Genomic DNA, 18,982 nt, shown 5'->3' on the forward strand with positions numbered 1-18,982 from the left:
GCTGACAGGTGTATAAAATTGAGCACAAAGCCATGCAATCTCCATAGACAAATATTGGAAGATCAATGGCCCGTACTGAAGAGCTCAGTGACTGTCAACTTGGCACCTTCATAGAATGCCACCTTTCCAGCAAGTCGGTTCGTCAAATTTCTGCCCTGCTAGAGCTGCACCGGTCAACTATAAGTGTTGTTATTGTGAAGTGGAAACTTCTAGGAGCATCAAGCTCACAGAACAGGACCGCCAAGTGCTTAAGCGTGTAGCGCATAAAAATTGTCTGGCCTCAGTTGCAACACTCACTACTGAGTTCCAAACTGCCTCTGGAAGCAACGTCAGCACAAGAACTGTTCATCTCTATGAAATGGGTCTCCATGGCCGAGCAGCCGCACACAAGCCTAAGATTACCATGCGCAATGCCAAGCATCGGCTGCAGTGGTGTGAAGCTCGCCGCCATAGGACTTTGGAGAAGTGGAAATTAGTTCTTAGGAGTGATGAATCACGCTTCACCATCTGGCAATCCAATGGACAAATCTGGGTTTTGATGGATGTCAGGAGAACGCTACCTGCCACAATGCATAGTGCCAACTGTAAAGTTTGGCGGAGAAGAAATAATAGTCTGGGGCTGTTTTTCATGGTTTAGGCTAGACCCCTTAGTTCCAGTGAAGGGAAATCTTAAAGCTACAGTATACAATGTTGTCTAAAATATTCTGTGCCTCCAACGTTGTGGCAACAGTTTGGGGAAGGCCCTTTCCTGTTTCAGCATGAAAATGCCCCCATGCACGAAGCGAGGTCCATACAGAAATGGTTTGTTGAGATCGGTGTGGAAGAACTTTACTGTCCTGCAAAGAGCCCTGACCTCAACCCCATCGAACACCTTTGGGATGAATTGGAACGACGACTGCGAGCCAGGCCTTATTTTCCAACATCAGTGCCCGACCTCACTAATGCTCTTGTGGCTGAACGGAAGCAAGTCCCAGCAACAATGTTCCAACATCTAGCAGAAAGCCTTCCCAAAAGAGTGGTGGCTGTTATAGCAGCAAAGGGGGGACCAACTCCAAATTAATGCCCATGATTTTGGAAGGAGATGTTCAACGAGCAGGTGTCCACATAGGTTTGGCCATGTCGTGTATCTGTGTGTAGCACAGACTCACCAGATTGGCCCATCTTTCCGTCTGTGCCTTTTGGTCCAATGCCAGGGGCTGTAGAGAGAACAGACAATCAACACAGAGAGATCATTTCTGTGAATGTGTAAAGGGCTATTTATATCAAAAGTTTTTCAATGTTTGCATTTTAAATTCAAATCACTTCCTGGATTGACTGACTTCAATTGGAATTGACCCCAACCCTGGAGGGAGTGTTTTACACTCATAGAAAAAAGGTGTTATCTAGAACCTAAAAGGGTTATTTGGCTGTCCCCATAGGAGAACTCTTTGGAGAACCCTTTTTGGTTCCAGATAGAACCCAGGTAGAACCCAGATGGTTCTACCTGGAACCAAAAAGTCATGTCCTATGAGGATAAACGAAGAACCCTTTTGGAACACTTTTTTTCTGAATCTAGTAGGGTTCTCTAACCTCCCATGTCTCCTTTCTCTCCTGCTGGGCCAGGGATGCCGTCTCGACCCTGGGCACCTCTGGGGCCTGCAGACCCTGGGTCACCAGCCAATCCTGGGCTCCCTGTGACACAGAGGCAGTGCTTAATAGGATCACAAACACGCACAGACGGAAAGTCTAATGGCATTTCAGTAGGTGTGGACAAGCATTATAAATTACCTTGCAGGCCATTCTGGCCATGACAGCCACTATTGCCTGGGAGACCATTAATGCCCTTCTCCCCGGCTGGTCCCGGAGGTCCTAAGAAAGACGTGAGATACAGATACCGTGAGAATAAATAGAGTGTGTGTGTGTGAGTGCATTTGTGCAGTAGTTTATGTGTCGGGGGGCTCGGGTCAGTCTGTTATATCTGGAGTACTTCTCCTGTTTTATCCGGTGTCCTGTGTGAATTTAAGTATGCACTCTCTAATTCTCTCTTTCTTTCTCTCTCTCGGAGGACCTGAGCCCTAGGACCATGCCTCAGGACTACCTGGCCTGATGACTCCTTGCTGTCCCCAGTCCACCTGGCCGTGCTGCTGCTCCAGTTTCAACTGTTCTGCCTGTGGCTATGGAACCCTGACCTGTACATTGGACGTAGTACCTGTCCCAGACCTGCTGTTTTCAACTCTCTAGAGACAGCAGGAGCGGTAGAGATACTCTTAATGTTCGGCTATGAAAAGCCAACTGACATTTACTCCTGAGGTGCTGACTTGTTGCACCCTGGACAACTACTGTGATTATTATTATTTGACCATGCTGGTCATTTATGAACATTTGAAAATCTTGGCCATGTTCTGTTATAATCTCCACCCGGCACAGCCAGAAGAGGACTGGCCACCCCTCATAGCCTGGTTCCTCTCTAGGTTTCTTCCTAGGTTTTGGCCTTTCTATGGAGTTTTTCTTAGCCACCGTGCTTCTACACCTGCATTGCTTGCTGTTTGGGTTTTTAGGCTGGGTTTCTGTACAGCACTTTGAGATATCAGCTGATGTAAGAAGGGCTATATAAATACATTTGATTTGATGCGTGTGGAAAGTTATTTTTGCAGTAGTTATTATAAATCCGTTAATGAGGAGGTTGTGTGGGTTTGCATGTACGGCACAGTGATTGTTATTCAGTGGGCGACAGAGACCTCGTGATCCCTGTAGTCCTTCTCTTCCCTTGGGTCCTGTGGGGCCGATGGCCCCCAGGGTTCCGAACCTCCCCGCCACACCCATCTCCCCCTTCTCTCCTGGAAAACCTGGAAACCCTGGCACTCCCTGAAAGAAAGAGGGAGAGAGCGAGAGAGATATGAGATTGAGAGAGTGAGAAGGAAAAGAAAGAAAGCATGCAAGAGAGGAGCGAGAGAAGGGGGAGGAGGTTGGACTTAATTTCTGCTGAACACATTTATACATTGCTAATCATTTGAAATATTAATTGTTGCTGTTCTATATCAGTATGTATCAGTTTTTCCTGTTCAGGTCAGGTGGTGTCAGGAAAAAAAAACAGGCCCCTCACGGGTAGTGTATTCGGTTTTCACCTTTTCTCCTCGTCGTCCTTTAGCTCCTGGTCCAGGGAGGCTGGGCTCTCCTTTCACTCCATTTACTCCATTTGGACCTGGTCTTCCAGATGAACCAGGCTCTCCACGACCTCCTGTTCCCCCTTTCTCACCCTTTACACCTGGTCAGCAAGGACACAAACCTGAATAGGGTGAAGTTGCCCCTAGACGCTGATCTTGGGTCAGTTTTGCATTTCCCCCTCCAATGGTTATGGTTACGATTCAGGGAGGGGAAGCTGATCCTAGATCTATATCTAGGGGAACTTCTGCCGGGAGCGACACAAACCTGGGAGTGTCCTTCTGTATATGTCAAGCCTCTAAAAAGACTGATTATGTATGCGAAAATATAATATTTTAAAGTATGTGAAATGTAGAACATTTTGTGTGCTTTAAATGCCAGTATGTCATATTAATTTCAGCTTTTCATCTACATATAGTAGGAATTTGTTGTATGCTAATGAGGAAGATAATCTTATTTTCCGACCCATGTGTGTTTGACAACAGCTGATAATCAGCTGATAATTCTGTAAGGGGAAACGCTATACCAAAATGAACGAATGGCGAGAAACAACGCAAATGCGCATTAGATGACTCATTTTTACTAACGAGTAAGTTCTAAATAATATGTAGTACGATTACTACACAGTATGTAGATTTTAGTAAGTAGTAGGCAAGACAGATTCTGGACACAACCTGTTTCGCTATAATTTTGAGTATGTTACCTGGCACACCCATATCTCCTGCGACTCCAGGGTTTCCATTGAAACCAGGACTTCCTTTCTGGCCATCTCTGCCTGGGTCGCCAACAGCACCTACAAGAAAAGAGGTCAAAATATTAGTAATAAACAATTGCCTTTGGGGATTAATAAAGTTTACTCAATCAAATTGAATAGCTAGGCATGGTAGTGATTTATTAAGAAGAGGGGTAGTAGGTAGGCAATTGAAACAGGTTTTTTTTCAATAGTGTGTCACGGTGCTTGGTACCTTGCGGCCCGACGCTCCCGGGAATCCCATCCTTGCCACTGGCTCCATTGTGCCCTATCACACCTAGATCTCCTTTGGCACCTCTTAAGCCCCTTAGAACTGGAGAAAAGAGAGCAGAGTCAGAGGTCAGGGGTCACTGGATCTAAAAGGCCTTAACACATTTTGGGACGGTATAACCATCATACAACTCAGGAGAAAATTTATATTGCTATCATAAATAATGAAATATCATAAATTATTCAACAGCATCAAATACATTTCCGATGTAGTTATGCTACTGTAAAGGCACGTTGAGACTTCTTGCATTAATTCGTTGTTACTTCTTAATTTGAAAATAGCCTTCACAACAGGAAATATCGTTTTTTACGCTCAGGAACAGAGCATTACTCGCAAACTATTTTTCAGATTCAGAAACAATATTTTGCTATTATCAATGAGGACTGAATATTTTTCTTCTGATGAAAACAGTACAGCAGTTTTGGTATTGGCCAACATACAGTGGTTGCTCCACTAAAGGTTTTGCGATTATGCTGCGGTACTTTAAGGTAATTTGTGGTTTAGTACGGTACCCTGCGTCACCACTTCATTGCTCCAGACCAGCACAAGGGGGAGTTAGAGCACTGATTATGGTTTCGGGTCTTACTGTGTCGACATAAACCTAAATAGAAACTGATAATTGTGCACGACTTCAGTATTACTTACTAAAACTGTTGTTACACTAAGTTTTTTATTATTTTATTTTGTTAGGATTGTTTTGCTCTTACTGTAGTACTGTATCCCACTCCCGACCAGTCAAATTTGTATGGTGACTGAGTGGCGCAATGGTCTAAGACACTGCACCGCAGTGCAAGCTGTGTTGCTACAGATGGTTCAATACCCGTGCTGGCCTCAACTGAGAGACCCATGAGATGACTGTAGGTATTTGGTTTCTCTCCCTCTAAAAAAAACAATTCTAAAATATTCTTGATAACAAGCTGGCTTTGTTTACAAATTAGCAACAATGTCTAACCCCCAGTTCAAGAACTGCCTTTTTCTCGCTAATTTTACGTTATTTGAAAACAAAATCTCCAAAATATTGTTATTATTAATTTAGAATGATATAAAAGCCCCTTGGATATTCTCACAGATATATTCTGAACCCTGTTATTAGCAGGGCAATATATATGGGTCATGGCTCCCGCACTCAATGGGATTGCCATGCAGTTCTCCAGCTGTATCCACTGACAGCGTGCAAGGTTCAAGGCACGAGGGCAGGGGGCAAGGGATGGGCCGCAGAGCCACACACAGAAGACAGACCTAGCCCATGGGGAAGGGAGGAGGGAAGCGCACTGGGTAGCACAGAGCAACACTTTAAGGGGCATTGCACTAATAATGGCACTGACTAGGGAAACGTTCCAAATGGAGGGTAGGGGGAGAATTCTATCGTCAAATGTATTTCTAAGTTAAGTATTATTATTATGTATCACATCCAACCATGATTGGGAATCCCATAGTGCGGCGCACAATTGGCGCAGCGTTTCTCTCCCTCTAAAAACAGAAATAAATGTTTTGGCCTTTACAAATATTATTTTGGCCTTTATTCAGATTACAAACACTCACTTTCGTTTTAAAAAAAAACAAAATAACCTCCAAAATATATATTATCAAGTTGATGGCACTTTCATATAGCATCACCTACATAAAGCTGAGTGACTCACTCATTCATGGCTTTGGATCAAAATAAGTACCAACATTCTTTCTGATAGTCATTTATAAATAAATGTTTTGGTTTTCCTGACCTGGACACCATGTACAGTATTATAATAGGCCATTATGGGCTATTAGCAGGGCAATATACCTTTACCAACTCCTCTCTGTATTTTGATACTTTGTGGATGGGGCCTCCCCAGTGGTGCAGCTGTCTAAATCCCCACATCGCAATGCAAAATTGCGTTGCTACAGATACCCGTGTCGGCCGCCACCGGTAGACCCATGGTTTTAATTTAGAATCCTCCAATCCTCTATATGTAATTATTGGCGGAGAGTCACGTCATATTTTTTTATATACTGTAGGCCTACCTTAGGCGACATGAGTCTCACTAGTGTTGAGTAATGTGCTGTTAAAAGTGATGTAGGTCTTATTTATTTAAAGAGCATATTAAAGTTAGAAGCAATAGGATTTGAAGCATTAGTCTACAACTACACTGCTCAAAAAAATAAAGGGAACACTTAAACAACACAATGTAACTCCAAGTCAATCACACTTCTGTGAAATCAAACTGTCCACTTAGGAAGCAACACTGATTGACAATAAATGTCACATGCTGTTGTGCAAATGGAATAGACAACAGGTGGAAATTATAGGCAATTAGCAAGACACCCCCAATAAAGGAGTGGTTCTGCAGGTGGTGACCACAGACCACTTCTCAGTTCCTATGCTTCCTGGCTGATGTTTTGGTCACTTTTGAATGCTGGCGGTGCTTTCACTCTAGTGGTAGCATGAGACGGAGTCTACAACCCACACAAGTGGCTCAGGTAGTGCAGCTCATCCAGGATGGCACATCAATGCGAGCTGTGGCAAGAAGGTTTGCTGTGTCTGTCAGCGTAGTGTCCAGAGCATGGAGGCGCTACCAGGAGACAGGCCAGTACATCAGGAGACGTGGAGGAGGCCGTAGGAGGGCAACAACCCAGCAGCAGGACCGCTACCTTCGCCTTTGTGCAAGGAGGAGCACTGTGCCACAAATGTGCATGTGTCTGCTCAAACGGTCAGAAACAGACTCCATGAGGGTGGTATGAGGGCCCGACGTCCACAGGTGGGGGTTGTGCTTACAGCCCAACACCGTGCAGGACGTTTGGCATTTGCCAGAGAACACCAAGATTGGCAAATTCGCCACTGGCACCCTGTGCTCTTCACAGATGAAAGCAGGTTCACACTGAGCACATGAGCACATGTGACAGACGTGACAGAGTCTGGAGACGCCGTGGAGAACGTTCTGCTGCCTGCAACATCCTCCAGCATGACCGGTTTGGCGGTGGGTCAGTCATGGTGTGGGGTGGCATTTCTTTGGGGGGCCGCACAGCCCTCCATGTGCTCGCCAGAGGTAGCCTGACTGCCATTAGGTACCGAGATGAGATCCTCAGACCCCTTGTGAGACCATATGCTGGTGCGGTTGGCCCTGGGTTCCTCCTAATGCAAGACAATGCTAGACCTCATGTGGCTGGAGTGTGTCAGCAGTTCCTGCAAGAGGAAGGCATTGATGCTATGGACTAGCCCGCCCGTTCCCCAGACCTGAATCCAATTGAGCACATCTGGGACATCATGTCTCGCTCCATCCACCAACGCCACGTTGCACCACAGACTGTCCAGGAGTTGGCAGATGCTTTAGTCCAGGTCTGGGAGGAGATCCCTCAGGAGACCATCCGCCACCGCATCAGGAGCATGCCCAGGCGTTGTAGGGAGGTCATACAGGCACGTGGAGGCCACACACACTACTGAGCCTCATTTTGACTTGTTTTAAGGACATTACATCAAAGTTGGATCAGCCTGTAGTGTGGTTTTCCACTTTAATTTTGAGTGTGACTCCAAATCCAGACCTCCATGGGTTGATAAATTTGATTTCCATTGATCATTTTTGTGTGATTTTGTTGTCAGCACATTCAACTATGTAAGGAAAAAAGTATTTAATAAGAATATTTCATTCATTCAGATCTAGGATGCTCTGAGACAAGCATGGCGACAGGTCTTGATAAATCAATGAGATTTTTATTTTGACTGGATCTTCGTTTGGGTATTGGTTAGACTACAATTATGGTGTAGAATTGTTTATGCTCTTAGTGTAACCTTTATTTAACTAGACAAGTCACTTAAGAACAAATTCTTATTTACAATGACAGCCTACTCCTTGCTCCCCATCAGGGAATTAAACGCCGGTCTCCCGCGTGCCCCTCTCATGCCCGCACGACACAGGGATTCTTTAGCTAAATAGCCCGGTACTGTGTAGCCTACTCCCAACCGTCACGTTGTACAGCTCCATATTTTCCGTTCCATCCTAGCGGAAACCCAGAGGGTTTTTAATTTTTCTTGGAATATAAACACCATAATTAATCAAATGAATCCCAAACTCTAAAAGTAATTGGAAAGGTAGACACAAATTATTTGTGACATTGTGGTTACAATAAAGAATGTAAACAAAATGTAAACAAGTCGCTGTGTTTTTATTTACAGTAGTGATGGACAGCTCGTGGCATTTTGAAAACTTGTAGCCCGACTATCAGGACAATAGACTCTTTATAGCCCGGCTAAGGTAGGTGTGAACATCCCACTACCTGCAATGTATTCGATGCTTAAGTCATCTGAAGTGTTACATTTCTAACTCAAAACAGCGGGACAGTATTTCTTCATCAACATCTTTATGCTTTAGTTAATAAAATAACTAGAAAAAAGACAATCAAAATGCAGATGGTTATTTAAACTACATTTTAGTTGCACTATGCCCCCAGCTCCACGACCACAGGTAAAACCTTGCTGAAATGATCAATGTATTTGTTGCGTTATAGTATCGTCAATTTCTCTAGTCAAAACGTCTTGATGGCCTCAAAAGTTTGGACACACCTAATCATTCCAGGGTTATTCTTCATTTTTACTATTTTCTACATTGTAGAATAATAGTGAAGATATCACAATTATGAAATAGCACATATGGAATCAGTTAAGATCAAATCCTTATTTACATTCATATTTATTTTTGTGTCGGGAGGTAGCCTAGTGGTTAGAGCATTGGGCCAGTAACCTAAAGGTTGCAAGATTGAATCCCCGAGCTGATAAGGTAAAAATATGTCATTCTGCACCTGAACAAGGCAGTTAACCCACTGTTCCTAGGCCATCATTGTAAATAAGAATTTGTTCTTAACTGATTTGCCTAGTTAAAAAAATGTATAAACACAAGGACAGCCTACTCCTTCCTCCCGGTCGGGGAATTGAACCCCAGTTGCCTGCACGACACAGGGATTATTTAGCTAAATAGCCCAGCACTGTAGCCTACTCCCGATCGTCACGTTATACAGTGCCATATTTTCCGTTCCATCCATTTTTTGGAATAGAAACACCATAATATTAAAATCAGTCCCATATACTATGTTCTCACAAAAAAAAATCTATCCTCTAGTACAGCCACTATTGAAGGCTATCAAATGCTTCTCAAAGATGCCCTCTGGTGGTCAAACTAACACTAACTAGCATTAATGGTACCAGTAATTGGCAGTAATGTGCCATAGAATTCTGTGGCACCACGCAAGCCGTGCTGCAGTACGTTGCAACTTTTAAAGGACGAACCACTGTAAATGTTTCTAAAAACTCAAGGGGAGAAGGGAATAGCCTACTACAGACACTGTGTGTAAGTCTAAAAAGACAGGGTGCCGCTAATGTTCTAGAATCAGAATTGGAGTTTGTAGTGTTGATTGGGGGTAGGGGTCATTCAGAGTCAGGGGTCATTCAGAGACTGACCTGTAGGTCCTGGGTCCCCAGGGTCCCCAAGGACCTCGATGTATGTTGTGACTCCAATATCTCCAGGAGCCCCAGAATCTCCCACAGGTCCCCTGACTCCTACACGGCCCTTCACACCATCAGCACCCATCAGACCTGGAGACAGCAATCATCATCGTCAACATCATCATCATCATCATCATAGCGTGTGTGTGTGCATAAAAGTATTGGACAGTTCTACCTTTAGGGCCAAGTCGTCCCCCTGGTCCTGGGCTTCCGTCTGGTCCTGGTGTACCACACGCTCCTGATGGCCCCATGTCTCCTCTCAGGCCTTGGAGAACACACACACAGGTTCATAACAGTTGATCACACAATGGCACATTATCTTCTTCACCTTAAAGCAGTCCTTCTCAAATAGTGGGGCGCGCCCCCCTGGGGGGGCTCGGAGCGATGCCAGGGGGGCGCGTGTGACCCCGGGGAACATGCTTTTTTTTGCGCAGGGAGTAGTTTTTTTTTGCACCGAATAAGAGCACACAGCAGGATATATGAAGTGCAGATAACAAACCCTTAAGAGACACCATGGAAAAATATTTAACAGGGATGTAAAGAAAGGCGGAGAGAGACGGAGATAATGAGACAAACGTAAGTCTCCCGAAAGCTAAGACGAGGAAATATGACGACGCGTATGTAGCGCTTGGCTTCACTGTGACTACGGTGGGAGACGAGGAAAGACCGGTATGTTTACTGTGTCTAAAAATGTTGGCAGCGGACAGCATGAAGCCAAATAAATTAAGGCGTCACTTAAAGACATTACACCCCAATCACGCTGATAAGCCGCTTGAGTTTAGTCAGCGAAAACGTGCTGAATATTGCCAACAATCGTCCCGCTTTGTGAATGCTACTTCAGTAAACCATCGAGCACTGCTAGCATCATAAAAGGTGACTACCAAATTGCTCAGTGCAAAAAAAAACACTCCATAGCAGAGGAGCTGATACTGCCTGCAGCATTAGACATGGTCTCTGTCATGCTGGATGACGCAAGTGCTGCAAAAATAAAAACTATGACTTCCTCATTTAATTTTTTTAAAATCAGCACAAATTGTTTTATTCATTTTTGTTTTATAGGTCAGTGTTTCATATATTGTGCTCCTGAGATAATGTTGCTGATCAATTTGAATGTATTATTATTTATTGATTATATTTTATTTTATTTTTCAGTATCAAATGGTCAAATAAGGCTTGAATTTTTTTTTACATTTCAGGCAAACTGATGCACTTTAAGTCTTTTCTGTTACAGACTAAAAAACAATGTTAATAAAGTTATTCTTTGTTGTAAGTTGATCTCTTTAATGTTAATAAGGATACAATGTTATGCAGAGGTGTACTTCTAACAATTTCATAGACAAATTATACTATTTACAGTCGCGGCGGAGAGTTGGGGGGCGCGAAATGTTTACTTCTTCCTAGAAAATAACAGAAAATAATTGAGAAACACTGCCTTAAAGCAACAGTGGTCTAACCTGGTGTCCCAGGAACACCATCTCTTCCTCTGAATCCTTTCAGGCCGGCAGCCCCCCCAGGTCCCGGGGGCCCATCAAACCCGGGCCGTCCAAACGGCCCCATCAATCCTGGGGCCCCTCTGCCAGGCAGACCTGAATCGCCCTGCGCCCCCTTCTGTCCTCTGGTCCCTGAAGCATGTAGAGAGACAGGAGAGAAGAGAGAAAGAAAGGGGAGAGAAGAGAGACAGAGACGGGGGGAGGAGAACGAGACAGCAGGGAGAGGAGAAAGGGGAAAATGAGAGAACAAAAAGGAGGAACACACAGAGAGGACTTTATGAGAGTGTCATACATGTATGTACAGTAGAGTCACAGCTAGAACTTTTATGAGCAGTGTTCTGACAGAGATGCTTACAGCATCAGATATGCTTACATGCAGTGTTCTGACAAAGATGCTTACATGCTTACAGCTAAGCTGTCATCAAGGCAAATTGTGGCTATTTGAAGAATCTCAAATATCAAATAATATATTTTGATTTGTTTAACACTTTTTTGGTAACTACATGATTCCAGATGTGTTATTTCATAGTTTTGATGTCGTCACTATTATTCTACAATGTAGAAAATAGTAAACATAAAGAAAAACCCTTGAATGAGGAGGTGTTCTAAAACCTTTGACTGGTAGTGTACATTCTGGGAGAAAAACAAAAAAAACAAAAGGGCATCCTTTGCCACTTGTTTCGGTAAACAGCTGAGTTGTGGGGCTAAGGATATGTACCTGTGAAGCCAATGATTCCATTGAGACCTACAGCCCCCGGAGGGCCTGGAATGCCTTGCGTACACGCTCCAGGATCCCCAGGCAGACCCGGCAAGCCCTCAGCACCTTTACTGCCTGAGGATAGACAGAAGCAACAATCAGACTGTATGTGTGGGTGTGTGTGGGTGTGTGTGTGTGTGTCTACTCACCTCTGTCTCCCTGTGGACCATCTCTTCCTGGTAGGCCAGGTAATCTACCAAGCCCAGGCAGACCAGAGTCTCCAGTCAGCCCCAGAGAACCATCCTCCCCTGGGGGGCCTGGTCTACCTGGCAGCCCTGGGAGCCCTGGTCTGAAATCACCCTAAAAACCCATACAACACAGAATGACTATGTATGGACACACAAAGACAGCCCACAATAGGACACACACGCACACTCACAAACTCATTCAAACACACTCACGCATGTGCACACACACACAAAATGTTTGTGCTCCACTGACCTTAGGGCCTGGCATCCCGGGAGCTCCGGATGGTCCTGGTCGTCCCATACTACCAATCCCTGGGGCACCAGCAGGTCCCGGCTGGCCCTTCTCACCTGAGAGGGAAACAGTCTCATGACTGAATCTGTACTTGAGCTCCATCTGCAGTTTTTCTCAATCACGTACAAGCACATTTGGAAAAGTGTAGTTCGAAGAAACGTTGCCTTCTCTAAACAGCAAATACTTTCATCCAAACTATAAGATACTGTTAATGAAGCAAATACATGAATCATAAGAACTGCCTACAAAAAAAGATGAACACATCAATGAAATGAGTCTGTCTTAAAAAAAAATCCTATTTAATCAATATCAATAAACAATGATGATCAAAATTGGAAATAAAAACATCAAAAGGTGTAGAATTATGGGAAACTATTCTCCTGTTACGCATTTTTCACTAAACGTTTACATTTACAACATGGTTTTATCCTCGTTGTAAACATTGAATTTTGTCTTCAAATGATGCCATTTGTATTCATCGTTTTGCAAATTGGCATCTAAGATATGTAATCCAAGGCAAGAAGGTGATCAGAAGTTTGAAAAATAAAATGTATTTGGGCATTTCATATTTCATTCAAAATATTTTATATTTGAGATTCACCTATTGCCTTGATGACAGCTTTGCACACTCTTGGCATTCTCTCAACCAGCTTCATGAGGTAGTCACCTGGAATGCATTTCAACAGAAGATGGCCCTATTTGGCAATATCCATATTATGGCAAGAAAAGCTAAAATAAGCAAAGAGAAAGACTTTAAGACATGAAGGTCAGTCAATATGGAACATTTCAAGAACTTTGAAAGTTTCCTCAAGTGCAGTCGCAAAAACAATCAAGCGCTATGATGAAACTGGCTCTCATGAGGACCGCCACAGGAAAGGAAGACCCAGAGTTACCTCTGCTGCAGAGGATAAGTTCATTCGAGTTACCAGCCTCAGAAATTGCAGCCCAAATAAATGCTTCACAGAGTTCAAGTAACAGACACATCTCAACATCAACTGTTCAGAGGAGACTGCGTGAATCAGGCCTTCATGGTCGAATTCCTGCAAAGAAACCACTACTATAGGACACCATTAAGAAAAAGAGACCTGTTTGGGCCAAGAAACACGAGCAATGGACATTAGACCAGTGGAAATCTGTCTTTTGGTCTGACGTGTCAAATTGGAGATTTTTGGTTCCAACAGCCATGTCTTTGTGAGACACAGAGTAGGTGAACGGATGATCTACGTATGTGTGGTTCCCACCGTAAAGCACAGAGGAGGTGGTGTGATGGTGCCTTTTTTTTCTTTTTTACCCCCTTTTCTCCCCATTTTATTTTTCGTGGTATCCAATCGCTAGTAATTACTATCTTGTCTCATCGCTACAACTCCCGTACGGGCTCGGGAGAGACGAAGGTCGAAAGCCATGCGTCCTCCGAAGCACAACCCAACCAAGCCGCACTGCTTCTTAACACAGCGCGCCTCCAACTCGGAAGCAAGTCGCACCAATGTGTCGGAGGAAACACCGTGCACCTGGCCCCCTCGGTTAGCGCGCACTGCGCCCGGCCCGCCACAGGAGTCGCTGGAGCGTGATGAGACAAGGATATCCCTACCGGCCAAATCCTCCCTAACCCGGACGACGCTAGGCCAATTGTGCGTCGCCCCACGGACCTCCCGGTCGCGGCCGGCTGCGACAGAGCCTGGGCGCGAACCCAGAGACTCTGGTGGCGCAGCTAGCGCTGCGATGCAGTGCCCTAGACCACTGCGCCACCCGAGAGGCCTCTGATGGTGCTTTTCTGTTGACACTGTCGGTGATTCACTTAGAATTCAAGGCACACTTAACCAGCATGGTTACCACAGCATTCTGCAGCTATACACCATCCCATCTGGTTTGCGCTTAGTGGGACTATCATTTGTTTTTCAACAGGACAATGACCCAACGCACATCCAGGGTGTGTAATGGCTATTTGACCAAGAAGGAGAATCATGGAGTGCTGCATCAGATGACCTGGCCTCTAAAATCACCAGACCTCAACCCAATTGAGATGGTTTGGGATGAGTTGGACCTCAGAGTAAAGGAAAAGCAGCCAACAAGTGCTCAGCATATACCTTAAGACTGTTGGAAAAGCATTCCAGGTGAATCTGGTTGAGATAATGCCAAGAGTGTTCAAAGCTGTCTTCAAGACAAAGGTTGGCTACTGAAGAATCTCAAAAATAAACTATATTTTGACTTGTTTAACACTTTTTTGGTTACTACATGATTCCATATGTGTTATTTCATCGTTTTGCTGTCTTCACTATTATTATACAATGTAGGAAATAGTCAAAATAAAGAAAAACCCTTGAATGAGTAGGTGTGTCAAACTTTTGACTGGTACTGTATATATACACAGCACTCAGACCCCTTGACTTTTTCAACATTTTGTTCCGTTACAGCCTTATTCTAAAATTGATTAAATTAATAAAACTCAATCTACACACAATACCCCATAATGACAAAGCGAACAGGTTTTCAATTATTTTTGCAAATGTACTACAAAGAGAAAACTGAAAAACATAAGTATTCAGACTTGAGACTTGAAATTGAGCTCAGGGTCATCCTGTTTCCATTGATCATCCCTGAGATGTTTCTAGAACTTGATTGGAGTCCACCTGTTGGAAATTCAATTGATTGGACATGATTTGGAGAGGCACAAACCTGTTTATATAAGGTCCCACACTTGACATTGAATGTTAGAGCAAAAAACAATCCATGAGGTCAAAGGAATTGTCCGTTGACCTCCGAGACAGGATTGTGTCGAGGCACAGATCTGGGGAAGGGTACAACAAAATGTCTGCAGCATTGAAGGTCCAAGTGGCCTCCATCATTCTTAAATAGAAGAAGTTTGGAACCACCAAGACTTCCTAGACCTGGCTACCTGGCCAAACTGAGCAATCGGGGGAAAAGGGCCTTGGTCAGGGAGGTGACCAAAAACCCAATGGTCACTCTGACAGAGCTCTAGAGGTCCTCTTTGGAGATGGGAGAACCTTCCAGAAGGACAACCATCTCTGCAGCATTCCACCAGTTAGGCCTTTATGGTAGAGTGGCCAGACGGAAGTCTCTCTTCAGTAAAAGGCACATGACAGCCCACTTGGAGTATGCCAAAAGGCACCCAAAGACTCTCAGACCATGAGAAACAAGATGCTCTGGTCTGATGAAACCAAGATTGAACTCTTTGGCCTGAATGCCAAGCGTCACGTCTGGAGGAAACCTGGCACCATCCCTACGGTGAAGCATGGTGGTGGCAGCATCATGCTTTGCAGCGGCAGGGACAAGGAGACTAGTCAGGGTCGAGGAAAAGATGAACGGAGCAAAGTACAGAGAGATCATTGATGAAAACCTGCTCCAGAGCGCTCAGGACTTCAGACTGGGGCAAAGGTTCACCTTCCAACAGGCTAATGACCCTAAGCACACAGCCAATACAACGCAGGAGTGGCTTCGAGACAAGTCTCTGAATGTCCTAGAGTGGCCCAGCCAGGGCCCGGACTTGAACCCGATTGAACATCTCTGGGGAGACCTGAAAATAGATGTGCGCAATGCTCCCCATCCAACCTGACAGAGCTTGAGAGTATCTGCAGAGAAGAATGGGAGAAACTACTCAAATACAGGTGTGCCATGCTTATAGTGTACCCAAGAAGACTGGAGACTGTAATTACTGCCAAAGGTGCTTCAACAAAGTACTGCATAAAGGGTCTGAATACTTACACTACCGTTCAAAAGTTTGGGGTCACCTAGAAATGTCCTTGTTTTCCATGAAAACATACATGAAATGAATATGAAATATAGTCAAGACGTTGTCAAGGTTATAAATAATTAATTGAAATAATAGTGTTCTTCAAACTTTGCTTTCGTGAAAAAATCCTCAATTTCAGCAATTACAGCCTTGCAGACCTTTTGTCACGACTTCCGCTGAAGTCGGCTCCTCTCTTTGTTCGGGCGGCGTTCGGCGGTCGACGTCACCGGCTTTCTAGCCATCGCCGCTCCATTTTTCCATTGTTCCATTTGTTTTGTCTTGTTCCCTGCACACCTGGTTTTCATTCCCTAATCACACTGCATGTATTTATTCCTCTGTTCCCCTCCATGTCTTTGTGTGAAATTGTTTTGTTACGTGTTGCGTGTGTACGCGCCAGGCTGGGTTTTTCCCATTATTTTCCGTGGTATTTCACGAAAGTTGGTTATTGTAACATTGTGCTCATTTTTGTGACTGTTTCACACCCTGCACTTTTTCCTTTGGCTGGAGGTTTTGACGCAGTGGCATCCGTCTGTTTATTTGCCTCTGCCCAAATAAAGTGTGCGCCTGTTCACAACTCTCTGCTCTCCTGCACCTGACTTCTCCTCCAGTAGTGCTCACCGTGACACCTTTGGCATTCTAGTTGTCAATTTGTTGCGGTAATCTGAAGAGATTTCACCCCATGCTCCTGAAGTACCTCCCACAAGTTGGATTGGCTTGATGGGTACTTCTTACGTACCATGCGGTCAAGCTACTCCCCCAACAGCTCAATAGGTTTGAGATCCGGTGACTGTGCTGGACACTCCATTATAGACAGAATACCAGCTGACTGCTTCTTCCCTAAATAGTTCTTGCATAGTTTGGAGCTGTGCTTTGGGTCATTGTCCTGTTGTAGGAGGAAATTGGCTCCAATTAAGCGCCGTCCACAGGGTATTGCAAAGCGTTGCAAAATGAAGTGATAGCCTTCCTTCTTCAAAATCCCTTTGACCCTGTACAAATCTCCCACCTTACCACCACCAAAGCACCCCCAGACAATCACATTGCCTCCACCATGCTTGACAGATAGCATGAAGCACTCCTCCAGCATCTTTGAATTTTTTCTGCGTCTCACGAATGTTCTTCTTTGTGATCTGAACACTTCAAACTTAGATTAGTTTATCCATAACACTTTTTTCCAATCTTCCTCTGTCCAGTTTCTATGTTCTTTTTTCCATCTTAATGTTTTCTTCTTTATTGGCCAGTCTGAGATATGGCTTTTTCTTTGCAACTCTGCCTAGAAGGCCAGCATCCCGGAGTCGCCTCTTCACTGTTAACGTTGAGATTGGTGATTTGCAGGTACTATTTAATGAAGCAGCCAGCTGAGGACTTGTGAGGCGTCTGCTTCTCAAACTAGACACTAATGTACTTGTCCTCTTGCTCATTTGTGCACCGAGGCCTCCCACTCCTCTTTCTATTCTGGTTAGAGCCAGTTTGCGCTGTTCTGTGAAGGGAATAGTACACAGCGTTGTACGAAATCTTCAGTTTCTTAGCAATTTCTCCCATGGAATAGCCTTAATTTCTCAGAACAAGAATAGACTGACAAGTTTCAGAAGAAAGTCCTTTGTTTCTGGCCATTTTGAGCCTGTAATCGAACCCACAAATGCTGATGCTCCAGACACTCAAATAGCTGTTTAAATGCTTCTTTAATCAGAACAACAGTTTTCAGCTATGCTAACATAATTGCAAAAGGTTTTTCTAATGATCAATTTGCCTTTTAAAATGATAAACTTGGATTAGCTAACACAACGTGCCATTGGAACACAGGAGTGATGGTTGCTGATCATGGGCCTCTGTATGCCTATGTAGATATTCCATAAAAAAAAAAAATCGGCAGTTTTCAGCTACAATAGTCATTTACAACATTAATATCTACACTGTATTTCTGATCAATTTGATGTTATTTTAATATAATATATTTTTTTAATGCTTTTCTTTCAAAAACAAGGACATTTCTAAGTGACCATAAACTTTAGAACGGTAGTGTATGTAAATGTTATATTTGTATTTTTTATGATTTAAAACCTGTTTTTGTTTTGTCATTATGTAGTATTATTGTGTATTTTATATTGTATTATACAGGGTGCATTTGGAAAAGAGACCTAGGGCTCAATATGTCTTCCCTGTCAAAATAAAGGTTAAATAAAACCATTTAAAAATCATTGTTGTTCTACTATATGTATGTTTGACCACAGTTCCAAAAAACACTTGTATACAATGGAGTAAAACTGTAATACAGGATGTGTAGTGTATGCAGGCTTTTGTTCCAGCCCATCTCTAACTCCTGTGATTCACGTAATGGCTGTCTTCAAATTATCATGATTACCTGAATTAGGTGTGCTGTTAGTGCTTGGCTGGAACAAAACTCTGCACACTATGTTGCCCACCTAGGATCTTACCAGGGTACAACAGAGCTAGGGTTCTTGGGTAGCGAAGTCATTCTCACCTTTAGGCCCAGTGTTGCCAGGAGGGCCCCGGACAGACAGACCTCTATCCCCCTTGGCGCCGAAGTTGCCAGGGAAGCCAGGATAGCCATTTATACCAGGATTCCCTGAAAACATATAGGCAATTATAAAATAGTTCACTGGGTTAGAAACTGGTGCTGGCAACCCCATGGATGAATGTTGGATTCCCACATGGACCACATGTTGATAGTTAACCCTCGTGTAGTCTTAGCATTCTGTATACTCCCCTTGTCCTTCACTAAACCCCAAATCTATTCACTAAACCCCAAATTAACGCCAAATCTATTTTGCATGTAGAAACAACCTGTCATTCATCACAAACTTTCTGAATATCTGGGTTTTCCCTCTTCACAATGCAGAAAGACTACATTTAATC

The 18,982-nt window shown here is 43.9% G+C and overlaps 1 protein-coding gene across 2 annotated transcripts in view; it reads right to left on the minus strand.

Moving 5' to 3' along the window:
* col4a3 (collagen, type IV, alpha 3) overlaps positions 1-18,982 on the minus strand; it is a 125,743-nt gene that overhangs the window by 19,579 nt on the left and 87,182 nt on the right. For both annotated transcript variants that reach the window (XR_011669855.1, XM_071359539.1), the window contains exons 28-41: positions 18,588-18,692; positions 12,322-12,416; positions 12,030-12,180; positions 11,842-11,955; positions 11,088-11,255; positions 9,809-9,898; positions 9,589-9,723; positions 4,107-4,205; positions 3,845-3,934; positions 3,105-3,244; positions 2,718-2,844; positions 1,768-1,848; positions 1,570-1,671; positions 1,149-1,196 (exon numbers count right to left, since the gene is read on the minus strand). Coding sequence is in view for 1 of the 2 variants with exons in the window: in XM_071359539.1 (XP_071215640.1) it covers positions 1,149-1,196; positions 1,570-1,671; positions 1,768-1,848; positions 2,718-2,844; positions 3,105-3,244; positions 3,845-3,934; positions 4,107-4,205; positions 9,589-9,723; positions 9,809-9,898; positions 11,088-11,255; positions 11,842-11,955; positions 12,030-12,180; positions 12,322-12,416; positions 18,588-18,692 (1,545 nt within the window). In the remaining variant the exon portion in view is untranslated. The remainder of the gene's footprint in view (positions 1-1,148; positions 1,197-1,569; positions 1,672-1,767; positions 1,849-2,717; positions 2,845-3,104; positions 3,245-3,844; positions 3,935-4,106; positions 4,206-9,588; positions 9,724-9,808; positions 9,899-11,087; positions 11,256-11,841; positions 11,956-12,029; positions 12,181-12,321; positions 12,417-18,587; positions 18,693-18,982) is intronic.

Source organism: Salvelinus alpinus, chromosome 22, assembly GCF_045679555.1.
Source record: "Salvelinus alpinus chromosome 22, SLU_Salpinus.1, whole genome shotgun sequence".
Lineage (NCBI taxonomy): Eukaryota > Metazoa > Chordata > Actinopteri > Salmoniformes > Salmonidae > Salvelinus > Salvelinus alpinus.